This window comes from Protomyctophum parallelum, assembly GCF_964188405.1.
Source record: "Protomyctophum parallelum genome assembly, chromosome: 7".
NCBI lineage: Eukaryota > Metazoa > Chordata > Actinopteri > Myctophiformes > Myctophidae > Protomyctophum > Protomyctophum parallelum.
Window position 1 is genome coordinate 13,303,759 of NC_139705.1, and position 27,755 is coordinate 13,331,513.

At 44.1% G+C, this 27,755-nt stretch overlaps 1 protein-coding gene across 2 annotated transcripts in view; it reads left to right on the forward strand.

Annotated features, from left to right (window-relative positions):
• The window catches only part of cntn3a.1 (contactin 3a, tandem duplicate 1), a 136,415-nt gene that overhangs the window by 51,684 nt on the left and 56,976 nt on the right, over positions 1–27,755 (forward strand). For both annotated transcript variants that reach the window (XM_083769096.1, XM_083769097.1), the window contains exons 6-9: positions 18,613–18,816; positions 20,464–20,566; positions 22,242–22,426; positions 25,946–26,085. In XM_083769096.1, coding sequence (XP_083625222.1) covers positions 18,613–18,816; positions 20,464–20,566; positions 22,242–22,426; positions 25,946–26,085 — 632 coding nt within the window. The remainder of the gene's footprint in view (positions 1–18,612; positions 18,817–20,463; positions 20,567–22,241; positions 22,427–25,945; positions 26,086–27,755) is intronic.

The following is a 27,755-nucleotide window of genomic DNA, read 5'->3' on the forward strand; positions in this document are numbered from 1 at the left end:
GGCTATTAGAGTCGACCCCTCACCGGCCACACCCAGAGGTCTAAGTCCTGTGGGCGCGGATGGAATATCTCGTGACCCGCCTGGGTAAGCAGTTCCCTCCACAGAGGGAGCTGCCAAGGCTGGTCGTAGAGGAGGGGAAATATGTCCTGTCTCCAGGATCCTCGGGCTGGAGCCACTAGTAGCACGTTCGAGCCCTGAACCCTCACCCTGGCTAAGGTGAAGGGAATCAGCTCTAGTGGAGGGAAGGCATAGAGTAGGCCCCGAGGCCACCGATGTGCCATCGCGTCCAGTCCCAATGTTGGTGAGCCTGTCAGGGAGAAAAAGAGTGGACACTTCTTGTTCTCGTCTGTAGCGAACAGGTCTGCCACCGGTGTCCCGAACCTGTCCCAGATCTGTTCCACTACACCCGGGTGTAGGGACCAGTTGCCGTAACGGAGGGGACCTCTGGATAACAGGTCTGCACCCGCGTTCAGTAGTCCCGGGACGTGGCAGGCTGTCAGTGACAGAAGACGTCTGTCGCACCAAGTCAAAAGCCTGTATGCCAACGTGTGCAGGCGTAAGGACCTCAGTCCACCCTGCCTGTTGATGTAGCATATCGTTGTCGTGTTGTCGGTACGGACGAGGACATGACAACCCCGTATGAGCGGCTCGAACGCTTGCAGCGCGAGGAAGACCGCTAGGAGTTCCAGATAATTGATGTGGGCGGACCTCAAGGTTCCATCCCATATCCCTCTGGCCGACCTGCCTTCGTGGGTGGCCCCCCACCCACTCAGGCTCGCGTCCGTAGTGACGACCTTCCTGGCCAACGGTAGACCAAGGGGGACTCCCTCCGTCAGGATCCGTCTGTCCGACCACCATCTCAGGGCGAGCGTGCATTCCCCCGGGAATTGTCACTCGCCGCGAGAGGAATCTGGTGGGCACCCGTAGAGACCTCAACCAGCGCTGAAATGGTCTCATGTGGAGTCTGCCCAACCGCACCAGAGAGATGGCCGATGCCATCAGTCCCGCCATACGTAGGCAGATCCTGAGTGGCAGTCTGTGTCCTCTCTGGAACAGGGCCACGCACTTCAGGAAGGCGTCGATCCTCTCCGGGCTCAACCGAGCCGTGAAGGAGACTGAATCCAGTGCTATGCCTATGAAGTTGATCGACTGGGCGGGCAGCCGGGCACCATAACACTCTTCTCGTGATTTATGGTGAACCCTAGGGAGGACATATGGGACACCACCCGAGTGGTGTTCCACAGTGCCTCCTGTGGCGAGCCCGCGCTCAGAAGCCAGTCGTCGATGTAGCTTGCTACACGTAGACCTCGTCGCCGCAGAGGGGCCAGAGCCGTCTCGGTGCATTTGACGAACACCCTGGGGCTCAGGGACATCCCGAAGGGGAGAACCGTGTACTCGTACACCTTCCCCTTGAAACCGAACCTCAGGAACTTCCTGTGAGGTGGGTAGATAGGGATGTGAAAGTAGGCGTCTTTCAGGTCTATAGATGTGAACCAGTCGTTCAGGCGTATAGAGCGCACAAGAGACTTGGCTGTCAGCATCTTGAAGCGGAAGGACTTGAGGTACCGATTGAGAGCTCGTAGGTCCATGATTGGACGCAGCCCCCCCCCCTTCTTCTTGACCAGGAAGTAGCGTGAGTGAGACCCGCTGCGACTCTGGCTCAGGGGTACCTCTCTGACAGCCTTCTTCTCCAGCAGAGAGTTGATCTCCTGCTGGAGAACCTGACCCGCCTCGCCGCGTGCATCGGAGTAGAGGACTTCTCCGAATGCAGGGGGTCTCATAGCGAACTGGAGCCTGTAACCTCTCGCTATGGTGCGGAGAACCCAGTTCCCACTGTGTCAGGCGATGCGCAAGGGGGTTCTCCATCGCCAGGGGAGGGCTGGCGCCCCCTGGTGGACCAGAGAAAATTTCGGCATGACCCATCCTGCCAGTGGCGTTTAGGCCCGCCACAAGGCCAAGGTCCCGCCCCACTGTGTCGGAGAGCCCGGGGGCTACTCCTGGCAGTGGGTTCATGTCCCCCCGATGTTGATGTCGTTGTTTTAGTTTTAATGGCGTGAAGGCCTTCATTACAGGAAATAAAACAGGTACAACACTGGAAACAACAACATGTCGATGATCGGCCGCACCCGTGGTGACGCTCCGCATCGTGAGCCCCCGCCTCTTCCTGGGCGGCCTGAGTGTGAGAAGAACACTCAAATCCAGGCTCGGGGGGGGAGGGGAGACGTCTGCTCTGTGGCTCCCCACAGCCTCTGCCCTGGCCTCGTCTGGGGCCATGGGGCGGGCGGCCATGGCCACGCCCAGCCGGGCGTCTGTCACGGTTGGGGGTGTCGGCCGAGGCACCGGACGGTGCCAGCTGGCCTCCTGCCCTCTCCTGGCGGGGCTTGGAGCCAGAGCGGCCACCCCTACCACCGCTGGTGTGTTGGGGTTGGCGTGCGGAGGGAGCTCTTGGAGGAGCTCGCTGTCCGTCGTCCACCTTGAAAAGCAGCCTATCTAGAATGCTAAGCATGCTAGGGTGGCATCGGCCATCCAACGAGGTTGCTACTCCCGACCTCGAAAAAGTTAGCTAAACAGCTAAACAACCCTAGCTTCACAATGTACATACCTGTAATGTTGATGGAAGCAGTCGGTAGTCGAGGGTCGCTGGGGAACCACGTCGAGTGAGACTCGTGCCTTTGGCCGCTGCGTGAAGTAGTAGTAGCGGTAGTTGTCGGTGGAGGCCTTCCTGGCAGGGGAGGAGCCCAGGAAGGACTCGTCATGGTGTCTCTGAGACGCGTCAAGGTTGAGGGGTCTGGAAAGAGAGGACGAGGTGGTGGGCCTAGGCCTCAATGTTTGGGGCTGGTCGGGACAGCCGGGCTCGGAGGTGTCGACCAGGGACCTGTCTTGGTGACTCTTGACGCGTGAGATGCGTCAGCTTTTCTCCCCGTCTGCGAAGCAGAAGCAGCAGGGGTCTCGAGAGCCTGGCGAGCATGCTCTAGACCCAGGCAAACCATGCAGCGAGAGTGAGTGACTGTCCTCAGGGGACAGCAGGTTGCTGCAGTTGCATGAGAAATTCCCGGTGGCGTTCCTCCTCGGGAACCCGGGAGGGCTGTTGTCACCCCTGCTGAAGGTCCACCTGGGTCTGGTTGTGCTGTGTAGCGTCACCGCCAGTAGCCATGTTGCCTAGTGTAGTTTTCCAACTGTCCACTGAGGTGTAATAAGGCTAGAAAACTAACCAGGGTCTTCCGACACAGGGAAGAGTCTTGTAGGCACAGTTGTAAGCACACTGTAAGCACAGTTGTAGCTTAAAGAAGGAATCAGCAGTTCAAGACATTGTAGAAGCACTTCTCTTTTAAGTTATAATATAAAAATTATAAAAGAAGAAAAGTGGTGGTGGAGTAGAAGAGTAGGACTCGTGGTGCTCCACTGAAAATCAGCTGTCTAAACAGAGAGGACGACGTTGTGAAACTGTGGTGGCCAGAGAAGCTGTTTAGTTGTGTGAAAGAAAAGGCGCCGGACTACGGGAAGGCCGCAAAGCCTGGGGCTCGCGTAGCGCGGCCGTCGGGCTGGTGCTGTTTAGGTCTGACGACACAGAGCGATGCGGCGGTTCGTTGGGTAGTGCGGGTTGCATAGAGCAGGCCCGTGGCCTTCGATAGCAAAAACAACCGTGCCAAAAAGAAGCTAGAGAAGCTGTAGTTAACGCCTGACGGCTGGAAACTAGCTAGTGTCTAGCGGAGCTAAAAGGCTATAGCTGCGTTAGCGGGAGCTAGCTAACCTAGGAAGGCTAGTGAAGCTGCGGCTGGATAGCAAGCTAGCGTCGTAACCCGGCTACGGTGGTTGCTTGTTGTTGGTGACGCTAAAATCAACGCCTAGCGGCCGAGGATTAGCTAGAAACACCGGTAGCAAGCGAAACAGCGTTGCAGCTTGCTGCTTATGCGGGTTGTCTGTTGCCAGGGTTCTGTTGCAGTTGCGACTGAAACATAGGGTCTGGTCTGGTTGTGCTGTGTAGCGTCACCGCCAGTAGCCATGTTGCCTAGTTTAGTTTTCCAACTGTCCACTGAGGTGTAATAAAGGATAGAAAACTAACCAGGGTCTTCCGACACAAGGAAGAGTCTTGTAGGTCAAGCGCAGTGTAGACGCAGCTAGAAATATATATATACATATATAATATATATATATATATATAATAAACATATTTAATACATGTTAAATATATATCCAATATATTTTAAAAATAGCTACAGGACCACAAACAAACCATAGCTTGCAGCAGCTGGTATTCCCAGGCGGTCTCCCATCCAGGTACTAACCAGGCCGGACCCTGCTTAGCTTCCGAGATCAAACAGTAGCTAGAGGCAACAGGAGTAGCAACAGGAGTAGCCGCTAGAGGAGGCTAGAGGTAGCTAGAAGGGCTGCTAAAAGCAGCTAGCTAGTAGCTAGGGTCTTCCGACACGGAGCAACGTGCGCTACCAATCTAGCCGTGGGCCGTGAGGCCGTATGGAAGCCTGTGATCGCGTGGAGCGGGGGCTTCCGAGCCGACGGGGTCTTGCGACACAACGTAGTGAGAAAGAGCGTGGTTCAGCGTGGGCTGAGGGAGTCTGTAAAACTGCGTGGCAGCTAGTAGGGTCCCTAACAGTTTCCGAAGGCTTTAGCAGCAGAGAAAACCAGGGAAAACAGAGCTAACAAGCTGGGGTTGCAAAACGGAGGCTTAACAACTCACCGTAGCAGAGCAGCGCAGGTTGACTCCCGCAGATCGCTTCTTTCCGACGAGCGGCTGTCTCGTCCATTGTCGGCTGGCTCTTGTCCAAGGGCCAGGCAAGGCTTCGCGGCTAACGTGAGGTCTTCCGACGCTGGTTAGGCTAAGCCAGAGCTAAGCTAGCATAGTAGCTAAAGCTAAGCTAGCGTTTGTCAACGCTAATAGAGCTATGTTCAAGAGGCCTCTCGGCACTGCTAGAAAAAGCCCTAGAAACATACCTTGTTTCTTTTTCTGTGTTCGTGAGTGTAAGACCACCGGGTTTCCACCGCGAATTCCAGGGTACAAGTGAGGGCACTCGTCCAAGTCGAATAAATATTCTCAACGGAGTTATAGCAGTGGTAGTCTTAGAAATACATCTGTATCAGCGCAGAAAAAGGCAGGAATGACGTCTTTCCGGCTGGTGCGCTGCTTTAAAGGCTCCGGGCGGGGCCCGCAGCTGCAGCCGTGACAGACAGTTTGCACGACCAATCAATATTGTTTCGTGAGTATATGGATTTATTCTGTGTTGGCACCATGGAAATGGCGCCACCCTTAGGCGATTCTTGAGCGAGATGAGCTTAGATAAACAGTCAGCGGTCAAACACAATCACCTGTCAGAATGAGGGTGCAGAAAGGAATAACGCTTGCAAAAGGCCCCCCACTTCTTCTGTAGTGATGCTTTTTTTGCCTCATACTGTATGTAGCAGTTAATCAGTATTCACTGTAACTTTGAAACTGTTTTGGTCCAAAACAAATCCATAATTGTGCGGGATTTCCTCAGTCAAGGTAACCGCAGCAAAAGGTGGCCAGTCTTGAAAAGTAAATGTGCACGATGTGCAGCTTCCCAGCATGCCTACTGAGATTCAACAGCAAGTGTCCTTACACAATTATACAGTAAGCAGCGGTCCAATTCAAGCACCGTCTATAATAACTTTCTTCTGGCCTTGCATGCCAACATTAAGCACGTAATATAAGTACGTTAAGCACTTAAGCATTTAAGTCATCAAACTCTGCCCCTGGCTTCCCTTTCTCATTCATGAATTGTCCAATTTCCGCACGTGGCCTAATTGAAAGAAAGGTTTTCTCCAGTACTCCAATGTGATGGAGTAGGCCTCGGTTGGCCTTGGATTGCCAATGGTCCAGTGCCTTGGCTCTAATACAATTAACCATTGTGATTACAACACTGGCATTATCTATTTTCAAGCATAACGCCACGGCACCAGCTCTGCAAACTCCTCAATGACAATCAAAGATGAATCAAAATCAGTCATGTCAGTAACAGATAAGGCAATAATATGACTTAATTTTGTTTTTTTTGTTGTAATTATCCCCTGCAAGGTCCCAATGCAGTTTTAAGTGCATTGCTTGCGTGCAAGGGTGAGATGATGAAAATGGGGCTCTCGCACTACAGTAGGTGCTTATTAAGACACAGCAGGTGTTCACTTGCCGCCTCAATTGTTTTTGATGTACGGCAGTTTTCCCGGTATGGTAGTGTCATGGAGAGAGAGTGGAGAGGTAGGGTGTGTGTGTGTGTGTGTGTGTGTGTGTGTGTGCGTGCGTGCGTGCGTGTGTCTTTTCCCCCCAAATCCTTCGGGCTGGATTGGACCTCTCTTTTGTTTGGGAAATGTGTTCTATTTATAAAGTATCATGCAACCTACAGTATAAAATATCACACCCGTGTGAAGAGTGGGGCCCTAATATATTAAAGTCTAACTCATGTTGATTAGGTGATGTAATGATGATGCACAAACGGTGCAAACACAAACATTAAACGCCATTAACAATAAACAATATGACGTAAATGACACATGACGTAATTCTTTTTCCCTTCATTGTCAATGCGTTTACAAAACAAACACTAAAGACAAACATTAAACCTGTGTATAGGAGGGGCTAGCGCCCCTCAAATATGTTGATATATTTTTTTATTTATGATGGCTTATTTGAGTTAATAAAACTGCAAATGAGTCTTTTTTTTGTTAACAGCATGAAATAATTGTATTCTATTACTATTATAAATAAGGTTATAATGCTCTTTCCCAGAATACGTAACTGAATAATTCTTCAATCACCAACATTACGAGCAAATAATGGAAGCAAAAGTACAGTAAGAGCGGTTAGAGTGGACAATAGTCCTATGATACAAAACCATGTAAGTGAAAAGCACTGTGACCAGAAATAAGAAAGTAATACCAATACCTTTTCTCCAGGAAAATTACATTTAATCACTATGTCTCTGCTTTGTGTCTCCAGTATCATTTCAGATACTCAGCCTATCTTCTCTTTCCCCAAACCCAAATAATAGCCCAAGTCATGGGTGGAACTTCAAAATCAGAAAACATTGCCATGTGCAGGAAAACAGTAACAAAAGTAAGAAGAACATTGGCAAGAAATAGAGAGTGGTGTGCATGTGTGAGAGAGCTAGACAGAGGCAGACGCAGACACAGAAACACAGCTTGGTATTGAGCTCAGCGATTTGTATGGTACTACGACTAGGCCTACAAAGCCAGGAGAACCAGGAGATGATCAATCATATGATAGCATCAGATAGGGCAGATCAAAACTTTCCTCTTGCGTCAAAGTGTGTTACACCAGAGCTATAAATGTCTATTTTGCTTCTGCTCCTAAAAAATGTGTCATCACGAAGCCTTTGAGAGTCACCTCACGTAATCATGTGAGTCAGATATACATAGCACATCGCTGTCTTCCTCCCACTCGTGACATGTTTCTCTTACAATTGCACCATTGTCTTTTGTTCTTGCATGGGAGATGAGACATATATATTTTTTAATATATTGGCAGATCTCTATTGTCGTTGTCTTCTGTCATGAATAATACCCATAATAGGGAAAATAACGTTTGCATTCTTTCAAATTTAGAGAATTAAGCATCTCTCTCTTTATAAACTTTCAGGACATTTCCTTGATGTTTGATGTTGCACTTTTAAGAGCTAAAGCTGTTTTTTTTGTGACTGAAAATGTATTTCTCAACCATTTTTGCGGTGTACAATCAAATGGATTGAATTATTGGGTGATTATTATTATTATGTGATATCTCACACTCAATGTATGTCTGTCTTCAGAGAGATGCAAAAAAAGATCAATTCAAGAATTCATGTTCATCTCTACTTTGTAGATTGCAGGCCATTTTATTTTGAGTCTCAGATCCCATTGTCATAATAGATCTCAGTGTGACAGTGATCATTTGGGACAGTGCTATTGGAACTGGAACTTAAAGAATTACAGTGCACCAAGCACTCATCTGTCAGATCAATTCTGAAACAAAAGAAGAGAAGTACCTTAGATTTTAGCTGGGAGCTGCTTGCGATTTAGCTTTCATCACGTAATGAAAGGGAAAACACTGACTGGCTAAACCTGTGTTTAGATTGCAGATTGCAAATTATACTATCCTAAAAGGAATACATGGGAAATAATCAAATCTTAAACGTTTCTTCATCAGTTTTAGTTTTCATTTAGTTTTAGTCACATGTTAGTCACCTGGAATGTTGTCGACTAAATATCATAAGATTTTAGTCAACTAAATCTACAGTTGATTTAGTCGACTAAAACATATTTTGGCGGGCCTTGATGCTGAAAATAGCAACACGTTGCGATGCGCTTTACACTCTGGATGTCTTGTCCACTGGTCCCTTCCTAACATTTTAGTCTAGTTTTTATTTGTTGACGAAATTGTCAATATATTTAGTCTTAGTTTTAGTCATCATAGCATAGTTTTTATTTAGTTTCTATTTAGTTTTCATCAAACGTGGTATTTAGAATTAGACAGAAAGGAAGCCTGAATACGTGGAAGTAAAACAATGTGGCTGAAATAAATGCTTTAGCCTTGAAATACTTTAGTGCAACAAGCCAACAAATACTACAAAAATATAAATAAATCCTGTGAAACGATGTTAAAAGGCTAACAAATATGATTTCGCAATGTCTTGGCAATGTCCAACTTAAAATACACTGTTTGACTGCTGTCCTTCATTTAAACAGAAAGTTTTCTTTCATGCCATTTTCCTCCTATCAAAGCTATTACTACAGATGCAACCAGAGCCTATTTGTGTCGACCTCTAATGTACGGAATTGCTTTTATTTACCCAAACAGCCCATTCATCTCCATGTATTACAATGGATCATTGCTGTTCTCCGGAGACTCGATCTGCACAGGGCCTGTAATGATCCATTCTCTGGTCAGGTTTTCAGCAGCTGTCATCGTAGATTATGCCTATTGATGGGGATGCTGAGACGGCTCATATGTGCTAACGATGAATCATATCCCATTTTCTGGAACCTTTGGTCTGACCATGTCTGCCATGGTAATGATGCATCTCATTCCACTTTCAGTCACACATTCTCACACGTTTGCAATAGACACTACAACAAACGCCAGCTACTGCTCAGACATTGTGCACGCACCCACACACCCACCCCCACACCCACACCCACACACACACACACACACACACACACACACACACACACACACACACACCAAATGTTTGTCTATTTTTGACAGAAGAGGGATGCTATAGTCTTTCATGTGTTACATCATATCGTTCAGGATATTACTGAACACTGAGTTGATACACCATGCTGGCCTGTTATACCATGCTGGCCTTTTCTTATACATCCACTGCACTTCATGGAACAGTGTGAAAATAACAATCTGAGGTACACCAAGGAGCCAGCACAAGAGAAATGTCAGTAAAATCTTAAAATCAATTCCAAAACCTGTATAGCTAGTAGCCTCAGTGTGTGAAACAGGTAATATCATCCACTGATCCCGGTTTACAATAAAAAAAAACAGGATTCTGAGCGATGAGTTGCTGTGCTACGGCTTGTTGGGAAATAAGAACAGGGCATTAAAGGACAACACAATACTGATGTGATCTTAGAAATAAGTAGAAGAAGTGCACCTCGGGGCACAGCCTCCACCAGGATTGATATTTGGATCAAATCTGAAGGACTAATATAAAAAAGTGTTGCACATAAATGGGCCTCTTGGTGGCGCTCGAAGAGGCAGAAATTGCAGAATTGAAAAATGCAGGCCAGACGTTTTTCCTTGGGCTGTAGGGAGTGTGCAAACCAAGTTTTACACAGATCGGTGCAGTTACATGTAAAGACCCGATTCAGCCTAGTGGGACAGTTTCACCGCAATCGGACACTGCATTTTGTACAAAACGGGCCACTCTTGAAAACTTTGGAAGGCAATCTGGATGGAATATGAGAAATTAAACAAACCCGTCGTGATCACATGACTATAGTGTAATGTGTAAAGATTTGTGAAATTTGGATTAAAGCTGGTGGAGTAATATAAAATAATACGTTTTACATACGGTATGTCAGCCTCCTGGTGGCGCTATAAAGAGCAGATGTGAAAAATTCCAGGCAAAGGTTTTTCCTTTGTCTCTAGGGAGTGTGCATACAAGGTTTTACACAGATCAGTGCAGTTATAGGTCAAACACAAATGGGCCAGTTATAGCGCCACCATGAGGCTGAGTTGAACATTTTCAAGTTGAATTTCTTCCTCAGCCTAGTGGGAATGTGCGTGCAAACTTTCATGGAAATCACACAATGTGTTCATGGTTTGCGGCATTTTGTTGGAAACAGAGCAGTCCTGCGAATTTTAGAAGCCAATCTTAGCCAAGCAGGATGGAGTCTGAATATTCTGAAACACCTGTTTCATGTAATACATTGACACGAAGGTAGACAGGAACACCCACAAACGTCATATCTGGTTTTAGCCCGGGGTAAAGAAAATGGTCTTCCCCATAGATCCTTTGGATCACTTTCAGAGCGATTTGTTGGATGATAGAAATATTGACAGCCAAGAAAAATCCATCAGGACATCTGGAACACTCGCCAGGAAAGTTGACTTCTTATTACGTATACAAGACGATTTAGCCATGGTTCACATGGCGCTCGTCTGTCATGGCGGAACTTCAACCTGTTTTATGCACTTTTCCCATTTAGAACGTTAACGTCTACATACATGTTCAGATTTCAAATATAAAGTGCTCGCCCCAGAGCCACGGATGTTAAAACCCTCCTCGGGTGGGTAAAAGTACCCGTATCTTCCCCATTGTTCAATAAAAAGCCCTGGGGTGAGCACTTTATATTTGTAATCTGAATATTTGAACATCTGAACATTTGACTGTAAATGGAGAATGTCCAGGCCAGGGCTACCATGAGCTCATAGCGCTTTGCGATGCGTTGTGAATTTGTAGATGTTTTGTTTATGCTGGGGACCTGGGGTTCAAGTGGTTTATAGTCAGAGTATCCTTCTCTTTATACTTTATTGCATGCGTCAAGTTGCACAATCATAACCACCACTGAAATCGGACATGCCTCTCAATCTCCCTCTCCCTCCATGTTACAAAACATTGTGTTACCACGGCGCAGTGTTTACTCGCCTGGTAGAGACACTCTATAGATATGATCAATTAAACTTAACGTAATATCAAAAACCAACAGCCAATAAGTCATCAATAATGTTTATAGAACACATTGTAGTGAATTTGGCACGGCGCCATCGTTTGGCGGTCGAAACGAATGGTGTCGGTAGCCTACTTGGAAATCATTGATCATTAAGTCATCATTGATGACTTAATGGCTTTTTAAAATGTATATTATGATATGTTTCAGTGATCATATCATCATCAAGTGTCTCTTACCATGCGAATATAGCAGGCCATTGTGTTGTCTTGGATCATGTCCATGCAGTCAAGGAAAACATTCCAATCTTGTTTCATTTTCTAAAGTAGCGTTCCTTGTCGAGTGGCAACAAGGATCTATGCCTGTGATCTGGCAAGCCATGACGCCTACTTTTAAATTAGTAGTATTTAAAGCATCTGCGTTTGAAAATCCAAAACGCCACTGTTTATTCCGGTTGGGAGAACTCTGAACTCTCCCCCGGCTCCACCCCCCAGCTACAGTATATTGACGCCCCTGATGACAAAAGTCTGTGTGAATGTATGGCTAGAGAGACTGTACCAAGTTGCGTGAAGTTTGGACAAAATCTGTAGGTGTACTGTCAAAAAATGTATTTTGCAACTAGCGGCATCCTGGCGCTATAACAGGCCAATGTGAAAAATTTGGGGCAGAGGTTCAGCTCTGGCATCCAGGGAGTGTGTGTGCAGAGTGTGGCTGTGATCAAGGCAACGGTGCCGGAGATTAGCTGTCCACAGACTGATAGACATGAACGGACGGACGGAGTGCAAAACATACTCTCTTCCCATGCCTTCGGCCTTGTGGAGACAAGAAATACATAACTTTTAATTAATTTAATAATTCATAACTTTTATATTTTAAAGTAATTTTACCTGGGAACTGCAGCATCACTCCCAATCTTCCGCCGTAGTCTGAAAACCCACCTTTTCAGACTCCATCATGGCCCATAGCACTTACCCTACTCCCTTAGATAGTATTTCTGTAGACTTAGATAGCATTTGATACAGACTTATAGCATGTTATGTAGATAGCACTATAATTGCATTGTATATAGTCATAGCACGCCATAGTACATATGTATAACATAGTAGTATATATATATAGTTTCATAATATAGATATTCCACTGTTACTTTCTTAGCTTACGCATGTTTCATGATAAATGCTTTTTTGAGATGTATTCCCATGCTTTTTGTTCTTGCTTAATGTAAGTCGCTCTGGATTAAGAGCGTCTGCTAAATGCCTAAATTGTAAATTGTAATGAGAATAACCGCGGACACAGACAGAGAACACACAAATGCTCTTCTAGACGGCTCACCCCCTAGGTGCCATGCTGTAAAAATGCAATTAAAGACATGTTCTCTGACTCTTTCTGTCTTTCCACACAGAATCCCAAAAAACAAATACTCCACAACATTACATATTACTACTAGTGCAGTGCCTGTTCAAATATGTGCCTGTTCAGAACGAGCCAATAGCTTGGCCTCTGATATTGCTGCTTGCAGCGTTCTTGAGAATTGCTCACTCGATCGACTTCACACTCAACACTGCGCTCCCTTGGGTCCTCAGCAAATATACAGACCAAGTCGATCGGATGAGCAGTTCTCGAGATATGTGATGGATAGATAGACGACATATGCTGTACATACAGAAATTCCTTGAATTTATAGATATAAAACAACGACATGAAGTGTTTATGAATTAAAACATACGCGTATAGCTGGATTTTGATTTAAGCTAACTTACAGATTCAGCATAGCTGTTACCAGGCTGCAGTAAGCAGAATGCTCAAGAATGACAGAAAAACGATCTTGAACAGCCTGTGCCCTGTACAGTAATGTATGCATTAGACCGCTGTGAGAAGGCTGTGAATATGGTGCTCAGACAAATTGTGACACACTCCACTATACTATGATGGTGTTTTTCCGCCCTTGTAAAGGTGAAAACAATACCTGACTTACATTTGAATCGAGACTCACCTTGTGGGAATAGTGAGAAACATGGCATAATAAAATATGATAAGAAACGTGCATGGATTAAGAATAAACTGTGATGCAGCGTATGACATCACTCAGTCAACTACACAACACAACACAAGCACTACCTTACATAACATTACGCCTCGTCACCCCCTCTAAAGATGTCAATATCTAATACATAATGCAAGAGGCCATTATTTCATTTTAACAACGTCTCGCAGCCCTCAAGAAGGCAGCAGCAGGAAGTAGTTTGCTGTGGGGTAAAAATCGCTAACTTTCTAGAAGGATTCTTCATTATCAAGTATACAGAAGTTACAAAATAAAGCAGGATAATGAAACAAAATGAAATTGTGCAGACAAGAAGAAACGCAAGAGATAAGGTAAATGCATAAAAATACAAGTGAAAAAATTAACTGCTAGTAACAATTTTGGCTTACGAACAATGTAATAAAAATAAAAATATTAAAGCTAAAATAACGACAGCTGTGTGTGTGTGCTCGCAGATGACCGCAATGAGGTTGCAGATAACGGTATGATTTTTTCTTTTTTTAAAGTCCATGAGGGAATCACAATGGTTTTCTTCCAGAGTGCTGTGCTGAATGTGCATTAGGTGCCTGTGTGTCATTCCTCACTCTGAGTGGGTCTCTATGACTATGTTCAGAACAGAATCTAATGCACATGACCTCTTTTGACTAATGGAAGCAGGCCTTTTAGATTTACTCAAGGCTGAAATCACTTGTTCTCTCTCCCTGAAGCAAATGCGGCCCAGACAGAGGCCGCACCGCTGGTAACTGCACACGTAGCTCGGAGGCCTATTCTCATTATTTTTGTAGAATGAACTTATATAACGCCACGCACTCTGTGTTGTTGTTTCTCCGTGCCACACGTGTGTGTCGTGTCATCGTCAGCCTTACAGGTGTTGTTTGATGTGATGAAGAAAAGGACTGTTCTAGTTTCACTTTCAACACGGAGTTGATCTGCTGCTTGTAGTGAAGGCCCGCTGTGATTGGCCATGGCCCCACCATGAACACATTTCTCTGTGTCCACAAAAATGTGTGCTCTACTGCCACAGAGGAATGTGGGCTGTACTGCCACAGAGGAATGTGGGCTCTACTGCCACAGAGGCATGTGGGCTCTACTGCCACAGAGGAATGTGGGCTCTACTGCCACAGAGGAATGTGGGCTCTACTGCCAGTGCCACAGATGAATGTGTGCTCTACTGCCACAGAGGAATGTGGGCTCTACTGCCACAGAGGAATGTGGGCTCTACTGCCACAGAGGAATGTGGGCTCTACTGCCACAGAGGAATGTGTGCTCTACTGCCACAGAGGAATGTGTGCTCTACTGCCACAGAAGAATGTGCACTCTACTGCCACAGAGGAATGTGGGCGTGGAATTCTCTCAATTAACTATGAACACAGATACAAGGTAAGCCTGGTTAATGGCAATTATCTACAAAGAAAGAAACTGCATCAACGTTGCAGCCAGATTATCCACTTTTCTCTGACACATACAGTGGTTCCCAAACATGCAGAATGCAAACTGGTGTACCGTGTGACAATTAAGTCCAGGTGTTAAGTCCACTCCTTGAGATTTTGACTTACCCAATGGTGTACACAAAACGTTTGAAGACCACTGCATTACCCAAATGTATGAACTCACTTTTGGCTCAGTGTGTCCTTGGCCTGTTTGTCATGTTCTGTTTTTCCACCCTGCTCTCAAATCATTAGTGGGAAAATTGACGCTGCCTGTTCATTATGATGGCTAAGTGGAACCACAATGAAAACCTGCCAGTCACTGTCATTCCTGATTGCTTTATTCCATTACACCACTTCTGCAGAATGCTCTCGAGTCAAATCAACCAATCAAAGACCAGGCTAGGCCTTCCACTTCCTATTTCCCGCTTCCTGTTTTCGCACCATGAAACATTAACTAGTCAATTAGTAACCTCTTAGCTACTGTTGTTCCTGTGTGTCATGCCCCCTGCACCTTTGGAAGATATTGTTTCAAAAACAGACGTTAAATATTCATGGAGCTCATCAGGAAGAGATTCGGGATGTATTATTTATGGGACATGAAGATAATGCAGATGGTGTTTCTTCTTCCTCTCTCTGCATGGGATGGATGGAGGCAAGAACTTTAGGTTGATACCAAGTCAGACGCCAGGATGGTTTATAGCTCCTAGCAGGGGTACTAATATATACATAGCTATACTAAGTATAGCTATGCATTTTGATTCACATGCACTCCTCTGAGCCAGCCTATGAGTCATTAATACAGTCATCAACATATCTGTCAGTCTGTCAGTAGACATATGGAATCAACAGTGAGCCAGCAGTCGTTTTTGCAAGATTCAATGAATATTAATAGGGATGGCAGGATGTGAGTGCCTGATTGTGTAGGCTACATTAACATTTTTAAAACCACGTGGCTAATCAAAACCCACTCAAAACACTTACCCATGGACTTGGAAACAATGAGTAGCCTATCCAAAACAGTTTTTCAACATGCTCTTTCCCACTGTGATACTCAACCTCACTATCTGTGTCAAGATATAGATCCTCCTGGTCAAATGTCTCAAACTACAAGTGACAGTTTCTCAGTCAAATTTGTACTTGAGTTAAAGTACTGAGGAGGCCAACTTGGTTTTAACTGTTACACGGACGACACCCAGCTCTACATCTCCTCCAAACACTCTTCCACCTTCCCACCCTCCTCCCGCTGTACCTGTTTACAGGAAATTAAATCCTGGTTCACATCAAATTTCCTCAAACGTAACAGTGACAAAACCAAGGCAGTCCTCATTGGTTCCAAATCCACACACCAAGCAACCCAGTTTCACTCTCACCAAGACAACTCCTCGGTTTCCCCCTCCCCTCAGGTTAATAGTCTGGGTGTCGTCCTCGACAGTACCCTATCATTCCACACCCACATCAACAACACCATCCGGTCCACCTACTTCCACCTCAGAAATATCAACCGCCTCCGCCCCTCACTCACCCCCCATAGTGTCGCAATCCTGGTTCACTCTCTCGTCACCTCCCGCAATGGACTACTGTAATTCCATTATTTTTGGTCTCCCCCACAAACTCCAACTGGTCCAGAACGCTGCTGCCCGTATCATCACCAGAACCCCTGTCATCAGTCACTTAACCCCTGTTTTACACCAACTCCACTGGCTCCCAATTAAATACCATATCGACTACAAGATCCTCCTCCATACATTCAAGGCCATCCACAACCTCGCCCCCCTATATCTGTCTGACCTTGTCCACGTCAACATTCACATCCGGTCTCTTAGGTCTGCCTCCTCCATCACTCTGAAAGTCCTCCCAGCCCGTCTGTCCACCATGGGGTCAAGAGCCTTCAGACGCTCTGCCCCTCACCTCTGGAACTCCCTCTCCCCTGATATTAGAAACATGGACTCTATCACCATATTCCAAACTCACCTCAAAACCGACCTGTTTAGGCAGGCATATAGCTGACCACTGATGTCTTCTGCTGCAAGCTGTACCTTAGTTATGATTTTTGTTTTGTATTAACTGTTTTTAACCTGTTGTACGGCGACCTTAAGTGCCCTGAAAGGCACCTTATAAATAAAATGTATTATTATTATTATTATTATTAGTTAAAGTACTTGCCTGCCGGCCCAGGCCGTAGCGTAACGGTCTGGGCACCGGACTGGTAATCCAGTCGCAGTGTGCCGCGGGTTCGACTCCCGGACCCGACACGGCCTTTACTGCATGTCATCCCCCCATCTCTCTCCCGTTTCCTGTCAGCCTACTGTCTGTCCCTTCAAAAAAAAAAATCAATAAAAGGCGTAAGCCGCAAAAAAATATCTTAAAAAAAAAAAAAGGTACTTGCCTGCCAATGCCAATCATCGGTGGAAAGTTACCATGCTTAAATTGAAGCCATTGCATTATTAAAACTCTTGTGTTTTATTACCCGATATGTCACTGATAGGCAGGTTTCTGAACTGTCCCCAGCCCTCCACACAGAGTATACAGAACGGTGCATACTGTATAACAGTAATTAAAGAAAGTTAAGTACAGATACTCAAAAATGTGTACAGTACTAGAAATGTAGGCCTACTTTGTTACTGTGCACCGCTGGCAATACTGTAGGTCAGAGCCCACACATATGTTTTTGCCTCCAAAGACCAGGTTGTGAAGAACACTGACTCAGTAGACGAGTGTATGGCTCCACGTCTCAATTATTCCCCATACTGTAGTGCAGAGTCATCGCTTAGACAACTTCTTACCCACGGCTAAGATTGCTTTTGGGACGGGGATGCAATACGGTCCAGAGCAATCTATCCTGTGTCAATGTGTCAAAACATCATCATTCCTTTTTATAATGCTGCAGATAGTTAGGCCAAATCCTCAGACTGCACTCCATTTGGCTGATGCAGTACTAGGAGTCTGTTTCCAGAAACTTGTTTTTGTGGATGATGAATAGTGTAGACTAGTTGGTACTGTACCCTACTGAATAGTGTGATGCTGTGAATACATTTGGCATTACACTAGTTTTTCATGCTTCATCTGCAGTTTAGGGTTGATTTAAAGCCCTCCGCTACTGTGTGACAACCACAAACAGAGATGAACAGCACAATGTTGGTCCATATTTTTTATGTTCAACTGCCTCTCTGCATATCCTTAATAAATTCCAATAATAACCCCCCGGGGAAAGAAGAAGAAGAAAAAAACAATACCCAAAAACCTCCAAGGTTTCTGGGGTGAGACTGAACGCATCAAGCTTCATGACACCGTCATAAAATCCTCTGAGATTCACAGCCAGCTTTATCACTCCAATATAGTAAAGCTGCAGGACTTCAAGCATCTTAATGACATTAATTTCAGCCCAGCAAGCTACCAGGATAATTTACTCTTAATTCATCAAGCATTTTTTCTTTTTTATATCGTTAGTGGTACATTGATTGGGGGGGGGGGGGGTCATAAACATAATGTAGGGACATGATGTAGGTACGATGTGATTCAAGGTATATGATGTGATTCTCTGTGAGAGGGATGCCATCGACTATATGGGTCCTCCGACTTGGACCATCCACGAGATACACGAGATTTGATTACAAATATAAAAAAATATTATTGGTCCCTTTTTCACTTCCATTAGCTTCCGTTGCTAGCCTCCACAGGCCAGAAACAGCCTACATGATAATCCACAGTACACGTGCACACGCACAGGGTTATTAGTGTTTTTTCTGATCAAAATGGGACAAAGTACCATGTTTGGAACCTTATAAAACAATAATCTGTGCTTGCGTACCGAGTTGGTACACAGCCTAGAGTGAGGCTAGAGTGGACTGCAGATATGGAGGGCTATCACTTCCGGGTCGGGCGGATGTGGCCCTTCTTTGCTTACGTCGTGCATTTCACTAGCCTCACGAGCCCGTCTATGGTAATGGCATGGAATCGGTTAATCTATCTATTTGTGCATTTTGTTCGCAGAACTCACCTTCACGTGGATCTTCAACACATACCCATCATTTGTGATTCAGGACACCCGTCGCTTCGTGTCTCAGAAGACCGGAAACCTGTACATCGCCATGGTGGAGCCGTCCGACGTGGGAAACTACACCTGTGTGGTCACCAACACCGTCACCAAGACCAGCGTTCAAGGGCCCCCGACTCCTCTGGTCCTGCGGATTGACGGTACGATTGTGAATACTCCCAATACTCCCCCCCACAGTGGTGGACTGTAATCCACGTAACTCGACACACACGTTCCACACCTCACAGGGAGTGCAGTGCCCGATGTCGGACACATGGTCCACATAATAAACTGGGTGGACCATGCATTTCCAACTTGCATCGTTCCATGTCTATATATCTATAAATGCACCAAGTCTCTGTACGTACGTGTGTACGTCTGTAATCCACGTAACTCGAGAACGGTTTGCCGCACCGACTTCAAAATCGACTACACCAAATCAAAAGGCTCCATGCACGTGTGCTTCGCATGCGCGTAACACAATCAATAATGGCAATGTTTGCGTTTGCGTGCCCAGCGTGTGCGTTCAGCGTACCACCAGCACTATTGGCGCTGCTCCCATAGAGTTATAAAGACCTATTCATTGTCCAGTTTTTGGTGAAGAGGTGACCACCAAAATGGTGCTTAGTAAAAACAGAGAGATGTGTTGTGTGAGCGGTAACCACCGCGGCGTGACATCATGTTGTAGTTTTTGGTGGTCACCTCTTCACCGGAAACTATGAATAGGCCTTCAGGCTTCTCCCGACGCTGTATCTGCTATTTTAGAGTCTCCTCCCACCGAGTGGTGGACAACCAAAAACACTAGCTGAGGTTCCTGTGTTGCGTTACATTGAAATCTGTGACCTACAGTATGAATACGGTTTTGACAGAAGCAACAGCTGTACTTTTAAATAGTCTCTCGCACGGTCCCTGGAGCTCCACTAAATTTGTTAATTCGGGCCTGCAAACATAAACAACAAAAAATAACATGATATAGATGCAAAGGGACAAAATTAATATGAATCCAAATCTAATCTCTAATTTTATGCATAAATTGACAAGTAAAGGAAATAAATTGCAGATTGCTGATGCAGAAAATGAATCTAAATCTATTGGTGCATGTGTATGCGAGTAATACAACTAGGATCCCTCTCTTTAACCATAAATGACATGATCTAAATGTGTGTTTGTCTTTGGTGTCCAGTGACGGGAAAATCAAAGCTGGCACATTCAAATGTCAGGATTTGAGCGGAAAGATAGCTGATCAAACAACATTTGCATTAGTGATGCGTTTGATCCTGTAAGCCGATACATGATTGTATCTGATGATTCAGAGTATTTTGGTAGACTTTGTGATAACAAATATGTTTGATTGATTGATTTAAGTATTTATTAACAGTTTGCAGTACATTTCAAGTACAACTCAATACAAAAACTGTTAACTGTGAGTGGACGACACTATAAAGCATTACACTTGTTTACAATATGGCCCACCATTTTCAATTCATCAAAACATTTAGAGACGTACGAATATACACTTCTACAGTATATAGCCAGGTACATGAGTATCTTGGTGGTGTATCTAATCGTGTGGACCAGACCCATTGCAAGATGCTGCACTCTGTCGTCAACCCTAACCCATTCCAGCCTGTCAAAGTGGGCAGGGGTGAGGTGGGTTCGGGAGTGAGGCCAAGTAGTAGCCTGACCAGTTTGTTTACGCTTAAAATCCAATGATTTTCGCAATTAAGAACTTGAATTGTGTCAATCATTATTAATTGTGAAATGACACGACTAATTACAAGCCTAAAGTAACTTAATTTAATTGCCAGGTGTGATGGGTGAATATGAGCCCAAGATTGAAGTGCAGCTCCCTGATGTTGTTCCTGTTGCGAAGGGCTCCACGGTCAAGCTGGAATGTTTTGCACTTGGAAAGTAAGTCCCTCCATGTATTATTACCCCTGCACTCTTAACCACATTGATCTAAAGTAAGTCCCTCCATGTATTATTACCCCTGCACTCTTAACCACATTGATCTAAAGTAAGTCCCTCCATGTATTATTACCCCTGCACTCTTAACCACATTGATCTAAAGTAAGTCCCTCCATGTATTATTACCCCTGCACTCTTAACCACATTGATCTAAAGTAAGTCCCTCCATGTATTATTACCCCTGCACTCTTAACCACATTCATCTAAAGTAAGTCCCTCCATGTATTATTACCCCTGCACTCTTAACCACATTGATCTAAAGTAAGTCCCTCCATGTATTATTACCCCTGCACTCTTAACCACATCCATCTAAAGTAAGTCCCTCCATGTATTATTACCCCTGCACTCTTAACCACATTCATCTAAAGTAAGTCCCTCCATGTATTATTACCCCTGCACTCTTAACCACATTGATCTAAAGTAAGTCCCTCCATGTATTATTACCCCTGCACTCTTAACCACATCCATCTAAAGTAAGTCCCTCCATGTATTATTACCCCTGCACTCTTAACCACATCCATCTAAAGTAAGTCCCTCCATGTATTATTACCCCTGCACTCTTAACCACATTGATCTAAAGTAAGTCCCTCCATGTATTATTACCCCTGCACTCTTAACCACATTGATCTAAAGTAAGTCCCTCCATGTATTATTACCCCTGCACTCTTAACCACATTGATCTAAAGTAAGTCCCTCCATGTATTATTACCCCTGCACTCTTAACCACATTGATCTAAAGTAAGTCCCTCCATGTATTATTACCCCTGCACTCTTAACCACATCCATCTAAAGTAAGTCCCTCCATGTATTATTACCCCTGTACTCTTAACCACATTCATCTAAAGTAAGTCCCTCCATGTATTATTACCCTGCACTCTTAACCACATTCATCTAAAGTAAGTCCCTCCATGTATTATTACCCTGCACTCTTAACCACATTCATCTAAAGTAAGTCCCTCCATGTATTATTACCCCTGCACTCTTAACCACATTCATCTCAGTGACCCTTTTTGGTCAAAATCTGTCAACAATTTTCAAAATGTTTCCTTTTTTATTTTATTTTGTATTTATTTTCATTTTTTCACAATCACACAATAAAAAAAAACCTATGTTTCTATGTCAGTGTTTCTCAAGGTTTTCCAAAAACTATATGTAATTGGCTGCCGACATCCTATTATAAAAATATGTTGTTCCAGGGACCCCCCAAGAAGCAAAGATTTTAGTTAAAAATATTCGCAGAATATATATTCAAATATTTGTGCCACATTTTCACGATTTTTAAAAAATAGCGGAAAAATTGCAGCTCATAGCGCGGCACTATGTGCCGCGCTATGAGCTTGTAGATCTGCTATTTTCCAATAGCTATAAAGTATAACATAATGCTTAAAACACCAGGAACTAATGAATGCTTTTCATTGAAACAAAAATAAATAAGAATTGACTGGCCAAAATCCCTGACCATCAAACTGGTAGAGACATTTTTATTCATATTGTACCGTGCAGTGAATGTGCATTATGTTAACTTATTATTCATATTGTACCGTGCAGTGAATATGCATTATGTTATTATTCATATTGTACCGTGCAGTGAATGTGCATTATGTTTGCATTTCTTCAGCCCTGTGCCAAGCATCAGCTGGAGGAGAGCAGACGGAGCTACGTTTGGCAGGAAGGTGGACATGAACAAAGCCAGTGGAGTCCTAGAGATCCCATACTTTCAACAAGAGGATGCAGGGCTGTATGAATGTGTGGCTGAAAACTCTAGAGGAAGGAATTCCGTGAAAGGAAAGCTGTCTTTCTACGGTGGGTGGGAGGAGACTTTCAATGTGTTTGTTCTCCTGTGTAGAGCACATCACATCATCGGCTGTATCTAGGGAGGAAAGGACCTGCCAGTCTTCTTGTTATCGTTCAGAAGGAAAACCACATCCTCCGCCCACTGCACTCATTTATTTCAGGAAATGAACCAAAAGACCTCACCGCTACCAGGCAGGCACACAGTGATAACTTCACCTTACTTGGACTAGTTGGGGGGCCCCAAATGTCCCCCCCCCCCCCCCCCCCCCCCCGACAGAAGTTATATTTGTTGTCATGCATTCTGTGGCTTTTATTTGGACCATATATAACAGCATCATACAGTGGAATGAGGTAGTGAATTAGGCCATTACCAATAGTTCATTCTTGACAAGCTCTTTATTGGGCCAGGGGCTAACCTGGGGCTGTACAATGTGAAGATTTATGCCCCCCTTCAGGGAGAGGTGATTTTTTTTACCCCCACCAAGACTGGACTTATGGCCCATTTACTGAAAAAGCTTTTAATGGCCACCCGATGAAGGATTTTTACGGTTTCTCTGCCCCATTATTTGAATGTTTATGCATTGATGATGGCAGTCTATTGGGCCCTGTAGGGATGTGCCTGATTGAAATAGTCAAATCCACATTTTTCTTTCCTCCCAGGGAGATTCTTTGATATGATAATAAAGCCATTTCTTCCCAGTACCTGTGGGTAGGATGAAACGCTGAAGATACCAGTAGGTAGGCTGATGATTAAACATGCTCCATTTTAACGAGAAGCGCCCGTCCACAGGGAAATACGGCACGCACAGTAATGGGACTTCATCACCTACAGGCCCCAAAACAAAACAAACGTGTGACATTTCTGGACAATTATGCCTTATTAACTTTTCTTAAACTGCAACAAGCAATAACTATCACTGTCTTGTCACCCATGTGGCATGGCCTCAGTGCCTTCTCTTCCCCGTTGTCATGGGGAGTCGTGTCTGTCCTTGTACGCCTTAAGTCTCGTCTTTTCTCGAAGCCCAGCAGGCTGGCTGGACGCCAGGTGATAAAAATCTGTAATCTAATTTTAAACTCCCATAGACGAGAGGTTGTGGGACATCCATCATCTCCATAGAGGAATAGGGGAATCGATTTAGGGATCCAGTGTTCGCAACATATAACCAATGCTGGCACAAGAACAATAAGGTGGGCCTTCTCTTTCAATTTCCCACTTAATTGCCCTTTCCCTAGTTCCAAAGTGATTTATGAAATTTGATCGTGGCGCAGCAGTGCTTGAATGCATTTGAATAGGCCCACAGAAGACCGGATTGACTTGGAAAAAGTAGCCACTTGTGTCTCCATAATCTTATCTTCGGCAGTCTCATTCTTAATATCTTTGGCTGGGTGTCATATTGTATCCGTTTTTCTGTGGTAATGTATTTTCAATTCAGTATTGTTTACTCACTTCCTAGTACATTAATCTAACCATTTGTCAGCTTAAAGGGAATACAGAGAATTATACACAGATTTGTTTTATAGGGGATGGAGAACTTGTCTTTCTCTTGAAAGGCTTTTAATTGAACTAGAGCACGGCTACAGTAGGTCTCCGTCAGGGCGGAATAGCTGCTCACAGACACAATGACGGACACACTGAGAGACGGACAGGTTGGAAACATCTCTCAGGTTGAAAACACGGACAGGTTGAAAAACGAAAATTAACATTTTATGTACTGTGTGGTGCATATACAGTATACACACATACTGTATACACACGTGCATATATATATATATATATATATATATATATTATATCCCCGTCGGGAAGAAACCACCTAACTCCGAATGTTCATTTTTCAGGAAATTAAGAAAACCTTATATTTTTAAATCAAAGCAATACTGTCTCATCAAAATTGGTGTTGTGACTTTATATATCGTCAATTACTTGCATGAGAGGGGGAGAGGTGATGGAGTTATTTGCTTTAGCAGACAGTTTGAGGGTCCAATGAAGTTAAGAGGTTTTGTCCAAAGCATTTTTACTACTTTCCAGTGTTTCAATATTTTCAAAACAACACATAATGGGTGTTCAATAATAGGCTACTGATTTATGCAACAAAATAATAAAACTCAAAAATGGAGTTACGTGGTTTCCTCCCGTCAGCAACAATAGAGAGACGGAGAGCCTTCAGGAAGAGACAACAAAAATAATATAATTTCATAATGGTAATAACATTTTCTACATTTTGGGATTCATGGTTCATTGTATCCAACCTAAACATGAAAGAATCCCTGTAAAGCCTAGCTATGGCTATAACATATTTTCTAATCACAGGCAAAGCCAGACCCTCTGAACCACCCAGGTCTCCTTGACCCTGGGCAGGGCGGACGGTAGTTATATTGTGTCTCCAAAAGGCCATAAATCTCAGGCCCTTGTCGCCAGAGATAAGGCGCTAGTCATTTATGTGACGCCAGGACCACCATCATAAATACACAGGAATTTTCTCTTTGGGTTTTTTGGACTTTTTTTGAAAGACAAAAGGCCAGAACGTCCCTGCTATAAAATGTGCATCAAGAAATACTACCATTTGACACTAAATCGCCACCGGATGTATTTTATGCTCAAGTAAAACATTTTCCCATAAAATGTCTGTGTCAATATGAATTTATCTGATCCAATAACCTATCCGTCAGATATTAATTTAACTATAAATGGTTTCAAGAGATGGCTTATTGAATCAAGCTCATTTTAAGCTTTACGGGCATTTGTGTGTATATTCTTTTATGCAGAGGTCAGGTTTCTGTTGGAAGCAGACTGAGGAATGTTCTTCGTTAATGAACCAATGGCCTGCTTGGGTGGATCATTGATTTATTTGCAATAACTGCAACCTATTGATAATTCTTACCACTGGCCCAAACATCGGTATAATACTGAGTTGTTGATTAATGGATATAGTCATTCTGCTCCTTAATGTGTGGTCGAATCGTTTGGTCCTTTCCCAAGAGGATTTGCTTAGAAAATCACATTTTCTTCATCTTTTCTTTCTTCTTTTCTTCCCTTCTTTATCTCCATCTGCCTAAAGTAACAAGCAATGGTAACTAGTTGGCTGGCAATACATTTTTCTTATTTTTCGCCTAGATAACAGCAGGTGGTTTTATATAGGGCGGCTTACGAGGTACAAAGTCAGAGTATGTGCCAAGAACATGTATCAAACAACAAAGCCTCCCTAGAAAGTAGAAAGCTAAGAGAACATGGATATGCTACAAAGTAACTAGGGTAACAAGTAAGCAAAGTATTGCATACAGCGCTGATGCAGTATAAGGATGCATGATACTTGCAAGGAGCAGGTTATTTTAATCTTCATTTAACAAAATGGTTTGCTTATGGGGAGCAATCGTGCCTGGGAGACGACGCTCCCCATAAGCGAACCATTTTGCTCATTCGATTAAAGAACTGTAGTTATAGTAACGTTTACTTTACTGTAATGGCTGTCACAATAACTGTGTTTATAATGGTACCACTTTAAGTGACTGCAGCCTTTTACCCCACAGCTCCCCCACACCTGATTGAGAAGCCTCAGGATGCCCAGAAGCCCATTGACGACACCTTAGTGTGGGAGTGCAAGGCCAGTGCCAAGCCCAAGTCTTCTTACCGCTGGCTGAAGAATGGAGAGCCCCTGGACCCCATGGAGGTGAGATAAATAATAAGAACTAGACAATGTTCGGAATTCTGTCATTATAAGTGAGTGGGAGTGTAGTGTAGGCTACCGATTTGCGTGGTGTTTGGACAAAATGTGTAGGAGGGAAAAAAAGGTTTCAGCCAAGGTGAAATGGGTATCGCATTTCTTCCTCTGCATTTCACGGCAATTGGACACTGCCTTCATTATTTGAGGCATTTTGTTCAAAGCGAACCACTCCTGCAAAATTGAGTTGCCAATCTTAGCCAATCAGGGTGGAATATGAAAAATCTGTCACATCCATCTTAATCACATGACTATAGAGATAATGTGTAGCCTATACCGTTTAGCATGATGTTTGGACAAAATCTGTAGGAGTAATATAAATAATTCAGCCTGCTGGTGGTGCTATAATAGGGAAATTTGAAAAGGGTGGCAGTTCTTCCTCGGCCTACTGGGAATATGTGTGCAAACTGCAGATTCACAGCAATTGGATGCTGCGCTCATGATTTGAGGCATTTTGTTCAAAGCGAACCACTCCTGCAAACTTGAGATGTCAATCTTAGCCACCAGGATGGATTATGAAAAATCTGACATATATCTTGTCTTGATCACATGACTATAGAGATACTGCTGTGTGTATTGAGTGATGAAATCTGTAGACTAATATAAAAATATATATATTTGCAAAAATTGTCCTCCTGGTGGACAACGGTGCCAGAGATTAGCTGTTCACAGACAGATGGACAAGGGGCAAAACATTATAGTCTCGGTCACACCTTCGGCCTGGTTGAGACAATAATAATCAAAATATTGACTCCTGTAGAGCCCTGTAGTAGGATGATGAATACTGACTACAGATGACATGCTTCCATATAAAATAAAATAGAATATAAGTGAATAAAATGGGGAAAGAAAACTGTTGAAGTGCATGTGATGCTGCTGGCTCACTTACAGTATATAATACACAATAGCTTAGTTTTATTGCTTTTTGCTATTTTACAACAGCTCTGATATAGGCTCACCTATCTAGACCTTGCCTCAACAAAAATGCAATATGCACAGTGCAGGTTAATGTGAAACACTAACCTGGTATGATACAGTACAATATTAATGTCAGTACATGATACAGTACAATATTAATGTTAAGTCAGTGTAGGTAAGACTCAAAAGAAAAAGAAGAAAAAACACACAAACATTTCCATGATGAGTGGATACTACAGCTGAACGGCTGGCTGCGTCGTTATTGTTATAGGGGGATTTAAAAGGATTGAACGAAGAGCGTCTATAGCCTGATCTGATGAAGGCATGTCATGCTCAATCATGGATTGTTAGGCCTCTTCCGTTCCAATATAAAGAGCCCTGAGCTGGCTTTAGGCGATGTACTGTATGTCTGGTCCTAGAGAGTAAGGATTAAATCCAAGATACAGTAGACGAGTAGAGCTTAAAGAACGACTTCACCCATTTTCAACCTATCCTCGTATAATTGGTCCTCACTATTGCTCAAGAAGTACAAAAACTGTACTCTGTCCGTCTCAGGAGGGCTGTGGACACTTCAGAAACCCGCCTACCAGTGACATCAACATTAGCCAGGTTTTCTTTTTCTCAGGCATTTTTTATTAACGTAGTATACATAACTAGTATAGCCGAGTATGACCTATTGTCCCCTGCAGCTGCTGCTGATT